The sequence below is a fragment of the Chiloscyllium punctatum genome, chromosome 14 (assembly GCF_047496795.1).
Source record: "Chiloscyllium punctatum isolate Juve2018m chromosome 14, sChiPun1.3, whole genome shotgun sequence".
Classification (NCBI taxonomy): domain Eukaryota; kingdom Metazoa; phylum Chordata; class Chondrichthyes; order Orectolobiformes; family Hemiscylliidae; genus Chiloscyllium; species Chiloscyllium punctatum.
In genome coordinates, this window is record NC_092752.1 from 18626963 (window position 1) to 18646626 (window position 19664).

A 19664-nucleotide genomic window follows, 5' to 3' on the forward strand; every position below is an offset into this window, starting at 1 on the left:
ATTGTCTGAAAGTAATCCTTTGTTCTATGCAAATTGCACCCAAATAGAATCTAATATACATTGTGAAATAAAATGCAGAAATAAGTTGTGATGCAGCTGCACCTGTTTCTCTAGCAAGCTGTGTTATTAGAATAACTATGTATATTTTATGCATAGTTTATCACAAACTTCTAATCACTTTTCTGTATTTTTGTTTGTGGATGGAAATGGAGGGAAAAACTGTTAAAAGCCAAGAATTTTTGAAAGGTTACTATACTTCCTTAAAAACAAGTTACCCAATCTCATTACAAGTGCCGTTTATACATCTGTTGTTTCAAGCAGTGGAGCAAGGCTAGTTACAGATGAGCTAGAGCCAATGGGCTGTAGATGAAACGGGAGAAATCATATTTAACTGCAATTAAAAAAAACCTTAAATCCGAAGATAGCTAGTTTATTTCTTGTTACCAGTTGTTGGAAGCTGTGACTTATAAGGTCTACCAATTACAAGTGTGAAGCAGTTGGAGTTTTGACTAGTATGCTGACAGCTTATAATTGTTTATCTGTAACAAGACTTTATTTGTAATGAATAGCAATTCTTGTTAAGTAGAGGCACCTCTTCATACTATCTGTCAGCTGGGTCTAAAAGACCAATAAATTTGAGGGAATTCTGCAAATGTTTTAAAATATTTAACTTTTGTGGTGATTCCTGGGACAGCAGGGTTTGATTTCTAGTGTGCTAACTCAGTGATGCATATTTTGCAAGTGCAGTTTTCAATCAAGCCATTTGTCAACAGGTAACATGGGAAATTCAACGTTTTCCATCACATCTCTTCCACTCCTTTTCATTCCCTCTCTTCTCACTTCTCTGCTCTGAACTCCTTATTCAGTATCAATGCAATTGGATATATTGTGCTTATTCACTTCAGCTATTTTTTTCTTTGATTGCTAGTTCCTATTGAAGCTAGACAAAAAAAACCTGCAGATGCTGCAAATCCGAAATAAGAAGAAAAATAGAAATAGCTAGAAAATCTCAACAGGTCTGGCAGCATATGTGAATTGCAATCAGCGTTAATGTTTTGATTGTTGCTTCTTCAGAACTGAAAACTAAAGAAGGGTCACTGGATCTGAAAAGTTAACTCTGATTTCTCTCCACAGATGCTGCCAGATCTGCTGACATTTTTAAGCAATTCTGTTTTTGTTCCTATGGAAGCTGTTTTGTTTCCGGTAGCAACCCTTATGGTTTATATAGTAAATAATTTGTTTTGAAAAATGGTACCTGATTTGTCAGGTATGGTTAATTTCTGGATCATGCTAGAAATATTGATATTGTCAGTTGATCAGGATTTGTAGGATGAGGCCCTATTATGATGTAACAACATAGAATTTTAGATGCTCTTCCTGTACTTGTTTTTCCTGCATTTCACCTGTTTACTTTCTCATAGAAATTTCATGATACGTAAATTCAGCCAATCAAGGAGCAACTTTGTTTCTCAGTACTTATTTTAATTTTATTTATATTAATTTAATTCTCACTTAAATTTAGCATTGTTAAATCTGGTTGCTTAACTGTTTGTACTTTCCATATCCTTCACCTTTAGACCTTATAAACTTAATCCATGCTTGACCAAAATTGAATTCAAAAAGCAAAGTAAATTGTAATTTGATGCAGTTTTAGCATTCAAGTGACAGTTTAGGTTTTTTCCAATAAAAAGTAAGATGTGTCCGAAAGGTTTGCTAGCAGCGTATGGCGCAAAAGGAGTAAATGCTTGCGGCCATAAACTTAGTAAGACTTCTTTTTGGTTTTGAATTTCCACTTTTTGAAGATGTGCATCTTAGTAGACAGCATAATTTCTTTCAACATTACTTAATTCACTTAGCCATTTATTAAGTGACTTCATTGACTTTCAGGCAATCTTTGAATTTTCATGTGTGCTTCATATTTCCACTAATCAATATCCAAGGTGAAATGTAATGTGCATAGACATATTGATTTAATGGTGCGAACATTTCTAAAAAGAAAATAAATTTGTCTTAAATTTGCAGCGATCAGTCATGGTTTGATGAAACCTGGATGAGTCGTATCAAGACAGAAGTGGGGGACAACTGGCGACTAAAGGTAATTTGTCTTTGTTTTTATTTTCCATGGCTCACTTTTAAAAATCCCCAATAGAGGAAAACCGGAATGAAACTGAGTCACTGACAAGAATAACACTGTTAACCTGGATATCATAGAGCTTTGTGCTGCAACTAAAAATTGATATATATTCTGATTAAGAACAATTTTCAGGTAACATTAGCACAAGTAACATAATCACAGCGCCAGGTACTCGGGTGTGATTCCAGCCTTGGGTGATTGTTTGTTTGTGTGGAGTTTGCATGTTCTCTCCACGCCTGCGTGGATGTCCACTGTGTGCTCTAGTTTCCTCCCACAGTTCAAAGTTGTGTAAGTGAGGTAGATTGACCATGCTAAATTATCCTGTAGTATCCAGAGATGTGCAGGCTAGGGGGATTAATCAGGGGTAAATCAGGATTTTGGGGATAGGGTGGGATGCTGTTCGGAAGGCAGTGACAGACTCATTGGGTTGACTGGCCTCTTTCTGCTCTGTAGGGATTCTATGATTAGATTAAATTTAATAGCCAGGGAAAGGACTTAACAAAGTCTACTCCAACATAAACCATGGATAGTGTAAATATTAGACCATTTCTGTCTACAGTGAGGTAGTTGCAGCAAACCAGAGGCCTTGTTTTGAGACATTTAGTGATGATTGTATTATTTTGACATAGTCCTTCGCTAGTCGAGGCATAAGATACAAAAACAAAATAACAATAGTCTAATGACTGGTTATTCGTCAACTGTCCTGATGTGTCCAATTCAGGACAGTTGAGGACTCAGAAACTGTAGAAGAGATTTACCAGAATACTGTCAGGAATAAATAACTTTGATTGCCAAAAAAACAGAGAAGTTGTTTATTTTTCAACCTTGGAGCAGAAAATTCTTGGATGACATCTAATCGATGAGTTCAAATTAAGAGATGTTGTGATAGGCTGGGCTGGAGAAGCTGACTTCGCCTCAACAGGATTAGTAACTATAGTAGGTAATTGACAAATGAAATCCAAAGGAGAAAGAGTTTTAAAAAATTAGTGAACTATGATTTGGAATGTATGACTGGTTGCATGGTGGATGCACTTTCAATATTTACTCTTTAAACAAAATTTAATTTTCTTCTTTCAAGTTGAAATTATGGGACTATAAGTTCAGAGCAGGGATTTGGGGCTCATTGCATCTCTTCTTCAAAAACTGATGTAAGCACGATAGGATAAATATCCTCCTTCTGCATTGAATGAGTTAGTGATTCAGAATCCTCACTGCTAAACTTTAGGTATTGAATGCTGGACCCATCCCTTGTTTGATATGTTAGTTTCTTTGAAGACCAGGAGAAACAGCGCAAGATGAGTGGTGTAGGAAAATCAATTCCTAAATATAGGGTATATGCTGAAAACCCTATGTGATACAGTCGTGGAAGTGCATGCACAGAAGATACTGGTGAGCATTGCAGTTGAGCCTGAGCAAGTTGCAAAGGAAGATCATGAAATGGAGGGATTTTTAAATGAGAATTTATAGCTTGGACAAGAGTAGAGGTGTTGAAAGAATGCAATCAGTGCATTCAGGTAGCTGAAAAATATTTTGACAGCTAATTAGTACTTTGAAATGCAGTTACTGTTTAAACATGGGAAATTTAGTACCAATTTATACACAGCAAATTTCCATAAGCAGTAAGGGAATAAATGATCACATAAACCAACTGTATTATGATTGGATTGCAAGTTAAGTGTTGCCCAAGAAACTAGGAGACCTCCTTTGCTCTTATTTGAATATCGCCACTGTTAGTTAATGTCTTCTCTAAATGATGGCTAATCGAACAGAGTACTGTTCCTTAGCATGCACTGAGATGGCTGAATGATTGTAGGCTGAAAGTTCTGGGGTAAGAACTGAGTCCACAACCATTTTACTCTTTGACAAATGAGTCAAATTTAAACACGTACACTGGAACTGTGATATGGATAGCAGATAGTGGGATTTAGGTAGGCAGAACTCATGTTTGAAAATTACAGAAGTGAGGGCAAAATTGGACTAGCTGCTGATCATGTGCACTTTTAGACTCTTCTCCCAGACACACACTCATGCAGAGTTAGATGATCAGCTTTAGGTTATGTATAGTTTTTTCATTTGTAGAGTGCAGCTTGTAGTGCCTGCTGCAGATCAGTTTATAATGATATCTAAGATGAGAAAATGTGGTGTTTTAACTAAGTTACTGGAGAAGCTGACACTATTTCAAGACTCCCTCCATGTTTTGGGAATAAGGACTAGACAGAATATAGAATTGAAGCATATCTAATTTGATAAGTTTGCTTTTGATCAGTGTTTTTTTTGAGACAAACAATAATGCTGTAATTAGTCTGATGCAATTCAGCTTATCAAGCTGTTCTAATTGCATTCACCATTATGAATTGCAACAAAAATAATCTAGCAAAGGGAATTTTAAACAATGTTTTATCACCAAGGTTTGGTCAACTTTCTTATTTCTAGTCCATTCTATAACCTCCTAAGCCAGTTGCACTTGGAACGATCGTCTAAACTACTGATGTCACGACTTAGCCAGTTGTTAAGCTGTTGTAAGGAATAGTTGCTCCTGTCCCTATCTGGTCTGATTTGTGAGCTTGATATTACTAGCTAATAGGCTGATAGCTATCACTTTTATATCCTGTGTTTTGCCACCAAATCTTCAAAGATTTCCCTTTCTATCAAATTCAGGCTTCAAAAGATTAAAGGTCAAATAAGATTATGGTTATTTTGTAATTTAAAATTGGCAATCACTACCAGAAAGAAGAAAAAAACTTCTGTAACAACTTTTCTCTGTAGGAAAAATGGCATTATCAAGACTTTTCCTTAGGAGATCAGAAGGATTTTGTCTCACGCCATTTTATCCAAATAAAGCTCGTAGTACTGCTAATACTCTTGGAAGAATGGATAGTTTGTTTTCCTCCTTTGGTCTGCTACTGGCTTTTAAAAAATGATTTATTCCATGGGCCATGTTACATATCTCCATTGCAGTTAGTATCATTATCACATTCTTGCCTTGTAGTCTACTTAAGGACATTAGGCTTAATTGTACTTTTACTCTGGAGCATAGTGGACGGTAAGCAAAGACTGTCATGACTTCCTGACCCACAATCAATAAAGATGGGTGACAGCACCTCCTCCGTAATGTTTAACACAGGTGCCCTGCAAGCTGCATACTCAACCCCTTATTATACTTATTATACACTCTCAATTGTGTGACCAAATTCTGCTCTAACTCCATATACAAGTTTGCTGATGGGTCAGATCTTAAACAATGATGAAAGTATAGGAGAAAGATAGCTTAGTGGCATGGTGTAAAGGCAATAATCTCTCCCTCAGTATCAGTAAAATGAAAGAGCTGGTCATTGACTTCAGGAAGCAGAGTGGATGACATGCTCCTGTCTGTATCAATGGTGCTGAGTTGGAGATGGCCGAGAGTTTCGAGTTTCTAAGAGTAAATATCACCGACAATTTGTTCTGGTCCGTCCACATTGATGCCATGGTCAAGAAAGCACACTAATCACACTAATGCCTCAACCTCTGAAGGAAACTAAAGCAATATAGCATGTTCACAATGACTCTTACCAATTATTATAGATGCACAATAAGAAGCATCCTATTTGGATACAATACAACTTGATATGGCAACTGCTCTGCACAAGAAATTAGTGTTGTGAGTGCAGTCCAGTCCATCACGCAAGTCAGCCTTCCATCCATTGACTCAGTCTATACCTCCCCGCTGCCTTGGAAAATCAGCCAACATAATCAAAGACCCGTACATCTTTATGACTGTATGACTATGAGACCCCTCCCACTCTGGTTTACTCTCTTCCATCGGACGGAAGAAACAAAACTTTGAAAACACATACTAGTTGATTCAAGAACAGCTTCTTCCCTGCTATTATCAGACTTTTGAACAGACTTCTTATTTGTTTAAGTTGATTTTTCTCTGCCCCTTCTCTGTAGCTGTAACAATTTTCTGCATTCTGTATTATTATCCTGATATACTTGTGTAAGGTATGATTTGCCTGAATAGTAAGCAAAACAATATTTTTCACTGTATCTTGGTACGTGACAATAATAAATTAAATGCCAGGCCCGCTGAGCTTTTCCAGTAATTTCTGTTTTTGTTTCTGCTTATAATTAGATTCTGGTATGATGCAGTAAGGTACTAATACTCCAGCAAAAAAAGGAACATGCAGTCAGTCAGTCTTGCAGTTTTTTTTCTTTTAATTAGGAACTGTTTGATTAAATCGATTAATTGTCAGTTGCCTTTGTATTACATTTGCACGTTTTTACTTTACAGGTTAGCAATTTGAAGAAAATTTTGAAAGGAATTATGGATTATTATCATGAGGTGAGATGATTTTGCTTTAGAATTAAATATTTTGAAAATGTTTATAAATACAGGCAGTCCTTGGTTTGCAAATGGTTTCTGTCCTTAAGTCCATTCTTGGTTGATTTGTTTGCAAGTTGGAACACAATGCAGGACGATATTAAATAGCTATTCATAAGTATGAGGAAATGTTTGTATGTCAGATCTTAATTTGATATTAATACACTTCTGTATTGGATCATGTCCATAAACATAAGTGTTCATACATCGGACGTTCGTAAATTGGGAACCACCTCTACAGTTTAAGATGTTCAGTCTTACCTGTAGAAAACAGCATTTTTGGTAAAAAGAACTGATCATTTAAAAGTTTCTCATATTTTCTTGCACTTGCAAGATGAACTGAAATTGAATCTCTCAGTTCTTGCACTGTATTCACAGTATAGTTTTCTAATTTGAGTTGTTTCAGCTGCAACAACTATGGTGGATATGCTATTTTATAATGTTCACAGGTTCTGTTCTTTGTGATGAGATCAGGATGCTATTTTAGAAATGTCATGTTCTCCCAGTTATGAACAAGGGATTTCCTTCTACTGGTTCTGCATTTGACCAGAACAACATGAGCCATGTCTTCGTTTATTTGACAGAGATCAGTACTTAAAGCTTCATAAATAAATGGAAGTAAAATAAATGATCTATGACCCCTTCAGGCATTGTTAAATACCGCAAAATCTTCCAATAGTCCAATATTGTTTTATATTTCAGATTCTGTAAATTTTAGAAGTATTTCCATGTGCACTGTATAGGCCTTTACATGTGTGTTCAGCTGTCAGTTTTAAAAATCCATATATGTCTGAAGTTGGTCCACAATTAAGCAGCTTATGTTTTTTCAAAACTGTTTCTGTTTCAAAACTGTTTTCTGGAAAATTAGTTGTACTAAAAATAGAACCACCTAAAACGAAAAAAAGCTAGTAAAGAACAGTGATAGTGAAACCCATGTTCAGCACTATTCGTGAAACCTCAGATACTGAGGCAGACTACATATGCAGCAAAGCTGATAAGCGGCAAGTAACATTCGTGCTAACAGGAGAGAATCTAACCATAACCCCTGTCATTTGATGGCATTGCCATCTCAGATTCCCCCATTATAAAAGTCCTGGGGGTTACCATTGATTAGAAACTAAATTGAATCAGCTACATATAAATATTGTGGCTACAAGAGCAGGTTATAGAATTCTGCAGCGAATAGTTTACTTGCTGTCTCCTCAATTCCTGGCCACCATCTACAAGTCAAATCTGATGAAATGCTTTTCACTGCTAACACCATCCATAAACAGCAGTTCAGTTGATTGGCACTCCATTTACCATCTTCAACATTCATTACATTCACCAAGGATACATAGTGGCAATAGTGTATACTATCTACAAGATGCAGTGCAGTAGCTCACCAAGACTCCTCCAACAACACCTTCCAAACACTTCAACTAGAAAGACAACAGCAGCAGATATACTTGAACAACATGGATTGCAACCTCCCCTCCAAGCCCCACACGATTCTGACTTGGAACTATATCACTGTTCATTCCTTGTTGCTGGGTCACAATCCTGAAATCCTGCTCTGACAGCACTGTGGGTGTCCCTATTCTCTAAGGACTACTGTGAATCAAGAGGCTCACCATTGCCTTCTCCATGTCAGTTTGGGATAGGCAATAAATGCCAGTCTAGCCAGCAAAGCATACATCTCATGAATTAACATAAAGCAAAATATTGATTTCTCATGGAAATAATCTGAATTACAGACCGTTAGACTTGTATTTCCTTTAGTCCTTAACTAAAGTACACAGTATTGAATTTATGGTCAACGTATTTTCCAATCTTGAGTCAGACTGGTTCTATTTCCAAAGTAGGAATTTATAAAATGTCACATGAATTGACTACCTGCAGATTGTGTGCTTTTTCAGCAAAATAGAATGTATCTGCAAATACAATTTGCAGTTAATTGATGTGACATCTTATAAGTTCCTACTTTGGAAATAGAATCAGTCTGACTCAAGATTAGAGTACAGATAGACACTAACCTCACACCTTTAATGCATTGTTTGAGCTGAGATGCCACCTTTTGTTTTAAAACCTTAAGTTTTGTTGGGAATGTGATTTGAAAGAAGTTCAGGGATTTACATGTTAATGAATTGAAACCTGCAGCCCATTCTAAAAGCAATCTAGGTTTGGTCAATATATTGTATCAGTTGCATGCATGACACTGTGATCTTTTGCTATAAATTCTGTGTCTTATAACCATGCCCCACTAGTTACCTGATGAAGGAGCAGCGCTCTGAAAGCTAGTACTTCCAAATAAACCTGTTCAGAGATGTTATTACGCACCTGTGGAGCAGAGGTGTCAGACTTCGTGGTTCAGGGTTAGGGACACTATCACTATTCAGCAATGACCCTGAGTTCCTGTAGAATCTCTCTCTAGAGTAATCTCTCCAAGGTAAACAATTATACATGCAAAACTGGAGCTGTATTAACATGAATCATATTCTCAGGAATATTTTTAATTGTTGCAGCCCAAGGTATATTACATCCATTCATTTGGTATAAATGACAGTGCTAACTTTTAATTTAATCTGTTTTACAGGTCCTGGGACAACAGATTACTGACTTTCCTTTGCCAGATGTTAATATGATAGGAGAACACTCAGATGCAGCAGAACTTGGACGAATGCTACAGCTCATTCTTGGCTGCGCTGTCAACTGTGAGCAAAAACAAGGTGAACTAGACAGATCTCATTGTGATAGCCTGTTTGCGAGACTTTTCTGTATGCAAAGAGGTCATTGTGGTTATGTACAGTGACAATCAACAAGTAATTCTTGCTGTGAGGTGCTTTGGGATATCCTGCAGACTTGCTGTGTGCTATAACATTCAATATCGTTCTTTAAGCAATTTTTGACATCTATATTGTTTATGTTAGTTAAGACATCCAGGGCAACTGATGGAAAATATAAAGCTATTGTATGTATATATGTATTAAATGGGATATGGCAAAGAAACCAAAATGTAACAGATGTTATTAAGGCAACACAATAGAAAATAATTCAAGATTTTCTAAGTATGTAAATAAAAGAATAAATGATGGAACATAATATATGAAGTACAGGAGGAGGATGTGATTGATTTCTTTGAAACTCTTGTGTCCTTTGTAAAATCACAATTCATCTACCTCATTTCCACCATACTGCGTTATTTTCATTCCCTTCAGGTCTCAGTATTGAAAAACCTCTCTACCTCATCTTGAATATCTTCAATGATGGACCATCCATAAATTCTCTATGGTAGAAAATCCCAAAGGTTCACAACCCATTGAGTAAATACGTTTCTCTTCATTTCAGTCCTAAATAGTTGACTCCTTATTCTGAGGCTGTGACACATGTTCTAGACTTCCCAGCCAAGAGAAAGATTTTTTTCATCATTCACCCTGATTTGTTCATGAATAATTTTGTGCTTTATTTGGATCAAGTCTCATTTTCCTGAATGGCAGGAGATGTAACCCATGTCTTGTCCACCTTTCTTCATAGGACACTTTCTTCGTCGCAGGAATTTATTCAGTGAACCTTTGCACTCTCTTTATATATGCTTTCTTACATAAGGAGAGAAAAAGCACACATAACCTCTTTACTGTTATATTCCAAATTGTTGTTGATTAAGACAAGCATACCATTTGCCCTCCTAATCACTTGTTTGTCCACTCGTGTTACCTTCCAGTGATTTGTGTTCAGGACCATGCATGTCTGTATTCATCTCTTTAATTTTTCCTTTCGGTGTAGATAATTTTGCACTTTCACACATTTTATTCCATCTGTTATGTTCTTGTCCACATATCCAATCTATCTTATCCTTTTGCATAATCCTCAAATTTACTTTGCCACTTCTTAGCAAACTTGGATATGTTATACGCAGTCTTCTTATCTAAGTCATTAATATTAATTATAAATAGCTGAGACCCAGGTCTTAATCCATCTGGAGCCTCACTAGTGACAGATGACCAAATTGAAAATGTCATATTTCTACTCATTCTGTCTAATATTTATACTAATTAGAGTACCTTTGACAGGCTAGGTACAACTTTTGAGATTCAACTTAGCACATAGGTTTTTAATCTGGAGACAGCAGTGACTTCTTGAGATCCTTGATGTAATCAATTTCTGCGTGGTAGAGCAAAAGAGAATCCTGATTATCTTATAAGAGTTGTCTCAATGTTTGTAGGAGGTAATCTACACCGGTAAAGCTGAAAAATAGGTTATGTACTGCTATCATTTCTTGTCACGAAAGTATTATTTATCACTGAACGTTACTGATTCCTCATTTAAAATCATTAAAAAAAATTCAAAAAGCATACTTCTCTTTTCATGGATGAATTGTTTCTTCAATACGTTTCAAAACGTCTCTGCGTGATCGAGATCTAACCCCTTCTACGAAACTCCAATTCCTGGTCTTTACACATATTGTAAAATGCTTCCTTATTTGTACTCCAGATAAGTAGCAACATCTCACCTTAATTTATTTTTCAGAACAAATACAAACTATCATGATGATGGAAGAGTCTGTTCAGCATGTTGTCATGGCAGCCATTCAAGAGGTAGGTTGCATGTGCATATTCCTTGCTTCTAAGTTACCATTGGGTACTTCATTTTGCCAAGTTCCATAGGTTTTTTTTTCCAACTGTATTGCTACTTATCAAACAGTAAGGGAAGCAACTGTCGAGTAGTATAATCACCTGACTATTAATCGAGAGACCCAGGTAATGTTCTGGCAACCCAGATTCGAATCCTGATGGAACTTGATTCGATAAAAATCTAGAATTAAGGATTTAATGACCATGAAACCATTGTTTGCTGGAAAAAGCCTACCTAGTTCACTAATTTCCTTTCGAGAAGGAAACTGCTCTCCCTACCTGGTCTAGTCTACATGTGACTCCAGACCCACAGGAGAAAGTTGATTCTTAATTGCCTTCTGGGCACTTAGGGATGGACAATAAATGCTGGCTTAGCCAATGATGCTCACATCCCTGGAATGAAATTAAAAAGATATTGAATTAAATTGGAAGGGTTTCTACAACATAATGCTGACAGCTGCTCTTTCAAATATAAAAAAAAAGCTGTAATTGGCTTTATTTTCCCTCTGTAAATCAAATCATGAATTCACAAAATTTGTTCTTTTCTGAGCAGTTGAATTTAAATACGTTGTATTATTTAATTAAATCTTTACCCAAAGGCTGACGCCTGTTTGTGCTTATACACCAGAAGATGTACTTTAAATATTGATTTGATAGGCTGTGACTAAGAAAGTTCAATCCTAATTGCCAATAATATTCTTTGACATTATCTTGCTTGTTTCACACTGCCATCATTGCCACCCCCTTCAAAAAACCTATCCTAGAAACAAAAGTTGTTAACATTTGTGTTGAGAACTAACTGTATAAATATTTAAATAAGAGAAAATACAATCTATATGGTCTCATAATGGTTAATCTTAGTGAAAATTTTGCACATTTTGGTTAATCAGCAAACCATGTTTAAAAAGAGGCATCATTGTTTTTATTTAAGTAAAACTTATAATTTGCAAAGTAAGTTTTCATAAGACAAAGAAATCAAATGATTCGGAAGGGGTTGGAGGGATATGGGCCGGGTGCTGGCAGATGGGACTAGATCAGGTCTGTTTCCATGCGGTACATCTCTGAGTCTATGACTCTGAAACAGAAGTCGAAGAATCATCCCTATGACTGGAGAATATTATCTGTCCCTATTCTGGGAAATACTTATTCTTTAGTCAATATCTCTTTAAAATAAAACCTTAGCTTGTAATTTGTCATGGCTGTTTTGGAAATTTTCCTTGTGCAAATTAGCTGCCACGTTTCCCCACTATAGCAATAACACATAAAAATTACTTCAAGCTATGATGTGATTTTTGCATGTTGCGAAAACAGCAGTTTGTAATAAGTGCGTTGTCAATGTATTCTCTCTTGGCCATTTTTTAAAATAATAAAGCAAACAATATTGATATTTTTAAACCAGTTATACTTTACAAGCTGTCTTGTTCAAATGTTACCCAGTGGAACAGAGAAGTGTTTGATCGCGAATCTTAATTTCTTTATGTTTCGTAGTGACTTATGAGTTTTCTGTTTGTTTTCTTGTTTTATGTTCATTTTCTAATTTAATAGCATGTCAATACCTGCTATTTGGGGCTTCCTTTTTCCACCTACACTTGATCAACGTAATACAGATTAATTTGGTCTGTTTTTGCAGCTTATGAGTAAAGAAACTCCAGCATCAGTTGGGAACGATGCTTATCTGGATCTTGATCGCCAGGTAGGAGCCTAGTCAAATAAGTAGTTAGTTCAACATCCGTTGAGTGTGTTTTGCAGCAAACCCCATCATAAGCACACTTCTGGTCACTATTGGCAGAAGAATGTACTTATGGTGCCATAGTTGAATATTTTCTTTGCACCCAGAGAGTGCTGGGGATGTAGAACTGACTTCCTCAATGTATTAAAAAAAATTGATTTAGATATGCACTAGAGCTGAAAGTTGGGATTAAATTGGGTAACTCTGTTTCAACTGGTAAGGTTATAGTGGGCTGAATAGTTTCCTCTATGTCAGAAACTTTCCTATTCTGCAACAAGGTTAAGGCTAAAAAGTTGGAAACTTGTGTATGACAAAGTTGTAAGGGGGAGGTTTGTAATATTTTTAGACATAAAAAAAATTATCCGCATGCATGAGCTATCAATCTCTGTAACATGGTAATTGAACAAGGCGACTTTTCTTTTGTATTCTTCATTAGTTGAAGAAAACTACTGAAGAGCTAAATGAAGCGTTGGCTGCCAAGGAGGAAATTTCGCAAAGATGCCATGAACTCGACATGCAGGTACACTTGCATCATTCAATTAATCGTCAAATTTGACTTTGTTCCACAGTTAATTTCTTAAATGGATGACATTTGATACCTGTTTTAACACTATCTAGGTAAACCCTCAATTCTCAAGAACTGCAGCTGTTCAGGGTGTCCCACCAAAACCTTTCAGGCTATTTAGGAATGGACAATAAATATGGCCTAGCTGGTGTTACCTAAAATCTAAGAACTAAATTAGAAAAGATACTTTAAAGTTGCAGTATAAAGTAGTAAGTGCAATTTCTCATACTACCATCTGGATTTAACACTGGCAATGAATGGTGTTCCAAACTTGAAAGTAGAGGTTTTTGGCAAGTTTCATAATATTTTGCTTTTTTGTGCTCGGAAATATATTCTGAAAGAAATGTTGGTAGTTTTTGTTGGAAGATTATAAAGGAATTAGTTTGGATTTAGCATGAGTTTAGTGCTGAAATAACAAAAATAAGCGGTTAGTTGAGAGTTTTTTTTTGATTAGTTGAGTGCAGAGTTGCATAAACGTTGGCAGAATTAGGATCAAGGCTAATAACTGATGTGACAAACCAGTGTTCTGAGAATCCCAGATTTGCAAAGTGTTCAGATGAAATATATCTTGAGTATCAGACAGATGCTTGAGCTGAGATCTTGGATTAGCAGGTCATATTCCAGAAAATATGAGCTATTAAAACTGTACCAATGATATAATGATGGTTTAACAGAGTGATCTTGAGATGTAGTTTATTTTCTGCTTTTACTTAGTGAGAAAAAAGGATGAGAAAATTCTTTCAAAGTTATTTGGGTGTGAGTACTTTGTCCCATTGAATGGCTGATACTGGCTTATTTTTTAATATAAAATTAGATAGGGGTTTGGAGTAGGAAGATAGATGATGGATGAAACCATCGATGTTGGTGGAAGTGAACATGACATTTTGCGAACTGTCTCATTCAATGCACAGAAATAGAAGAATTAATTTTGAGCAACAGAAATTATATTAGTAAAGGTACATAAAATGGGAAGATTCTTAATCCAGTGGAAGAGTGTGATGAAGAGTAGCAATACATAGAATCAAAATTATGGCAATAGGATTCAAAATTGGTTACTCTTTTAAGTGGGAAGTTAAATTTGGATTTCAGAGGTTTTCAAAGTTTATGAAAAGTGTGGAGAGTTGAATGTTGATTTCAGAAATTGATAAATCAGTTTTGTAGATTAATATATCATGAACCATGAGGAACATTTAAAAGATTTCTTCCCTTTGGTTTATTTGTAGAATGATTGCTTTATCACAAATAAGTAATGATGTATAGATTACAAGTAGTTTACAAGAGAATTAAATAGATCTTTGAAGAGGAAGGATATAGCAGGAAACATGGAGAGGTAAAGAAATTTGGAATTAGTATTGTTAGCATTTCTTCAGCTTTATGAGCCAAATTGATTGATGTGGCAATTTTCATGATTCTCATTTGATGAAATAATACATTATCTGGGTATAGTTGTCATTCTACTTAAATTTCAATCTAATTTGCACATACAAAGCTGTGCTCATATGCAAAGAATATAACCTACATTGCAGCAGAGTCTGCATTCCAGAGTACAGTGCATTAGAGGCATTAGTTGAGGGCAGATCAGTAACTAAGCAGGGGAACGAGTACGAAACCGAAGTTATAGAGTGCGCAAGGACAAATCTCCTTATTAGTTTGCATGGTCGATAAAATTCCTGGATTCAGATGTTGTCATCTCATTCCCCAAAAGCATCAAGGGTCATCTTTTGTTACGCTGTGGCCTTTGCCAAGCAGTAGACTTATGAAAGCTAAGTATAGATTGAGCACTGCCTAACTAATTTCTGGCAGTCTGCATCAAAGGAGAAATGTATTTCATTAGTTAGACTGGATCTAAAATAGGACTTATAAAGTAAATAGAAAATAAGATTCCAACATCTCTCAAGTCTTGTTGATCCTTGAATGAAGGAGAGACAGAAAAATGCAAAGTTTTTTTGTAAAGTTGAGTTCTTAACTCAAGAATAAAGTTTGCATTAGTTAGCAAATATCAGTTTTGTAGGAAAACTTAAAATAAACATCAGTGAATAGCTTCCATGGGTTCTGTTTTGTTTCTCCTGCCTTGTCCCTTTTCATTCTTTTGTCGTTTTCCCCTCCTCTTCATGCCTGAGCTGCATGAGAATTTGGTGAATGAATTAGTTTGTTTAATGATGTCACAAGTTGCCATTATTTGGCTTCAGCCTACTTCCAGGAGCTTAGCACATTGGATGTCAAGAATGTACATACAGAGTATAGCTAGATCACCTAGGATCCTCCTCAAACACAAAATGATTTGGAAAAATAGATAGGAAGTATCTATTTCCAGTGATGAAAGAGTCTAGAACAAAGTAACAAAATAAAACAAAGATTTAAGACAAAACACTAATTGTTCTTATTTTTTAAAAAGTTGTAGGGTATTGGGATGCACTACAAGAATTGTTGATTTAATGTGGAAACCATGAAAGCATTTTCAGACTGTATCGTAAAACATGCAGAGTTTTAGAGATCCTTTGATAAAGTATCACATTTAAATGGAGCAAATTGGATCGAAGACTGGTTAGGAAGTGATGAGCCATTGAGGGCTGTTTTTGAGTAGTTGAGAGGCTTCCACAAGGTTTGCTTCCACAATGTACACTTATGAACCAATATCACATAATGTTTCACAACTCTGTTTGCTTAACGGTGAAATTTTGTTTTCTCCTCTGTATTTTTCACAAAGAATATCTTTGAGTAAAGTCACTGTAGTCTTACTAGACCATATGGCTGCTCTGTCATTAGAGAAAGATGACTGGTGGTTTAATTTGAGGATCACCACGTCTCAGGTGAGGGGAGGGGTTGAGAAGGAGAATTCTCCATGGTAGCCTCAGTTGATGTGGGAATTTAATCAAGCAATTGGTATCATTCTACATCACAAACCAGCCAGCCAGCTAACTAAGCTAAACAGGCCAGCTGTAGAGTAGATAAATACTGAATGAATTCAGGACTTTATGGAGTATATTTAAAGCTGCTGAGGGAAATGGAGTAAGAAATTGCAAAATTCCTACAAGCTGTATTTCATCATGTTATTGAAAGTGACTAGGTGCTGGAGTACTGTTGTTTGGTTAAGGTGCTACATGTTTTCAGTGAGAAAGCCACAGCTACCCTAGATGGTTAGAGACCAATCACTTTCACATGATGAAAATTTTGAAAATGTTAAGTACCTAAACAATGAGAAAAGTAATTAGAAGCATGTTGTATTATTTTCAGGAAGAAAGACTCTGTGCCTGAGAAGGCATGGTGGATAGTAGAAATGTAGTTCATAGTGTACTCAGTTTCAGAAATCTTCTGTACCACAAAATTGGAAGGAGGGTAGCAAATTTAATCAAACTATTTAAAAAAAAATTGAGACTGAGGGCAGATTCTGAATAATTGAGAGGATCCCATGAGATTTTGTTCAGGGACCACCAGAGTATAGTTTGTGCATTGATGATTTGTATATTGGACTAGAGGGATTGGTATCCAGATTTGCTGAAAATATTAAAAGGTGCAACAAAATAAGTAATTTTCAAGACCAACAGAAGGTGCACAGAGAAATTGGCAAGATGTGGATTGACTAAAAACTCCCATATAGACTTCAGTCCACAAATGTTAAAAAGGTAACATATTGTTACAGGCATAGAATATTAAAAAATGAGATGGTATGGTGTATCTAAAAACTTTAAACGCTATGCGTCATGGTATTGGAAGGATGTTGAGGCAAACAGAGTATAGCTAGATCACCTAGGATCCTCCTCAAACACAAAATGATTTGGAAAAATAGATAGGAAGTATCTATTTCCAGTGATGAAAGAGTCTAGAACAAAGTAACAAAATAAAACAAAGATTTAAGACAAAACACTAATTGTTCTTATTTTTTAAAAAGTTGTAGGGTATTGGGATGCACTACAAGAATTGTTGATTTAATGTGGAAACCATGAAAGCATTTTCAGACTGTATCGTAAAACATGCAGAGTTTTAGAGATCCTTTGATAAAGTATCACATTTAAATGGAGCAAATTGGATCGAAGACTGGTTAGGAAGTGATGAGCCATTGAGGGCTGTTTTTGAGTAGTTGAGAGGCTTCCACAAGGTTTGGCTTTGGAACCACTTGTGTTTCCTGTGTACTCCAGTGAATACAAATACAATAAAGATATGAGAACAGTGTAAACATATAAATTGAAAGTTTGTGCTCATTTGAATGATTGACATCATCCTGGGGCCTAACAACCTTTTTATGTCCTGTAACCTCCATGTAATTCAACGTATCGGTTTGAAAATTATTGAAAAGTAAATGTGAATGCATTTATTGTGGAGGATTATCTTGGGTCTGATTAATAGTCATGGTGTTCCAACAATTCTTTGACAAATGTATTTTCATATTTAGTTGTTTACTTCTGTTGAGTTTTCATATTATGTAGCAAAATTCAGTATTACTGTAGCCAGTGAAGTAATGTATCTTGTCCCAATATCAAAGTAATCCACATTTTGTTTCAGTAGATCTGTTACTTAATTTAAAAAAAAGTAATATTATAAGTAAGAATAGATTTTGATGTAGACAATAGTGAATAGGTATATGAGCTTTATGCAGTAGATTAATTTGCAAGTTTAGCATACATTTATAATCTAAGCTTCCTTCTTGTATTTCTCCTTTCAACAGCACAACTGCAGATACAATGATGCTTTCTTGTCGAAGTGCATAATGACAAAGGGAGCTTTCACATAACTCTAATTTTCCTTGATTTCAGCAAGGTTTGGATGCTTTGTCCCTAAATCATCTATCATGTACAGTTTTACTTGTTTGATCATTTTTCCTCTTTTTTCTGTGTCCTGTTTGAAATTCAATTTTAACATCCTTCAACTTTTTGCCTTGCTTTGAAGGCATACCTTTCTCGAGATGTGATTGCTAGACTGAGATTAGAATGCAATGAACTAGAAGAAAGGGTAAATCTATTCTTTATCTTATTGATTTGTAGCATGCAGCTGGAGCAATGTATTAATTCTACCTTTATCGAAGTGCTAACTAATACTGCTTTGGTTGTCTGTGTGTTTGTGTTTTGTCTTTCCCAGAAATGATAGGGTGTGACTTTTAACAATTGATAGCAGTTTAAAAGAATAGCTGCTTAGGATTATAGGCCCCATGTTTGTAATGTTGCAGGGAGGTTGTAAGGTGGTTTGGGTAACTCACTAATACCAGGGGTGTAGAGATGCTGCCCATTTCCCACCCAGCAGATAACCAAATTGACAGGTTAGCAAGCAAGAAAACTAATAGAATGAATGTACAGTTAGGAACCCTGGGGATATTGTCCAGCAATTAAAAGTTGGGGGAGAGAAGTGGAGATCAGAGCTTCAGGAGGTGGACTATTGCAAGGGAAAGATTGGGACTAGAGAGGGTGCCATTGTGGGAAATTGGCAATTAAAGATGAGGGAGGTCACTGATCATGAGGAGGAAAATAGTGGCCATAGTTGGCAAAAAGGAGGCCTGAAAGATTCTGTGAAGGACTGGAAGAAGCATGCCTGCTCCAAAACCAGCATCTTGCATGACATGCAGCTTGCCTTTCTAAAATGGTAATGGCTGTGTATGATGAGTTTGGAAATTGTACCCATTTAAACATTGTGAAAACGCCTCCTTATGACCCTGTGCTGCTTATTGAGAGAAGCTTAATATCAAGGCCCTTGAGTTTAAGTAAAGGAGGCACTTTGGTTCACTACACACAGCTTTCTAAATGCTTGGATGTAATCCCAATCCCCAGTTTTCTTTCTACTTCAGAAATTAACATATAAATTGAAGATTGTTTGAAGTGGGGCAGAACAATGACAGATGAACCCTAACATGTTAACAAAGTAATGTGCTCAGGAAGGAAAATTAAATTGAAAGAACAGTTGACAATAGTATATTGAACTACATGGTTAAAGAAGTGAAATGATGAGGGCAAGAACAACTTGCATTTATATAGCATCTTTAACTAGCAATGAAACATTCCAAGGCATTTTAAAGACATTACCTAACAAAAATTGTCATGGAGCCACAATATTAGACTGATGACCAAAGCATTTGTCAAAAAAGTAGGTTTCAAAGCTGTCTTAAAATACAGAGAAAAAATTGGGATTTAGGTTTCGGGCTAGGCAACTGAAGTGACAGCTGCCAATTGTGAGTGATGGGGGTGGTGTAAACTGAGGATGTGCAAGACATCACATTTGAGGGCTACAAGAGGATATAAAGATAGGCAGTAATAGAACTATAGGGAAATTTGATGTCT

At 36.0% G+C, this 19664-nt stretch overlaps 1 protein-coding gene across 7 annotated transcripts in view; it reads left to right on the top strand.

Annotated features, from left to right (window-relative positions):
• LOC140485648 (protein Hook homolog 3) overlaps nucleotides 1–19664 on the top strand; it is an 80587-nt gene that overhangs the window by 5997 nt on the left and 54926 nt on the right. For 5 of the 7 annotated variants that reach the window (XR_011962400.1, XM_072584015.1, XM_072584012.1 and 2 more), the window contains exons 3-9: nucleotides 2023–2095; nucleotides 6408–6458; nucleotides 9073–9205; nucleotides 11004–11071; nucleotides 12738–12800; nucleotides 13273–13356; nucleotides 18286–18348. Coding sequence is in view for 6 of the 7 variants with exons in the window: in XM_072584015.1 (XP_072440116.1) it covers nucleotides 2023–2095; nucleotides 6408–6458; nucleotides 9073–9205; nucleotides 11004–11071; nucleotides 12738–12800; nucleotides 13273–13356; nucleotides 18286–18348 (535 nt within the window). In the remaining variant the exon portion in view is untranslated. The remainder of the gene's footprint in view (nucleotides 1–2022; nucleotides 2096–6407; nucleotides 6459–9072; nucleotides 9206–11003; nucleotides 11072–12737; nucleotides 12801–13272; nucleotides 13357–18285; nucleotides 18349–19664) is intronic. The other 2 variants (XM_072584013.1, XM_072584018.1) reach the window with 1 other exon arrangement.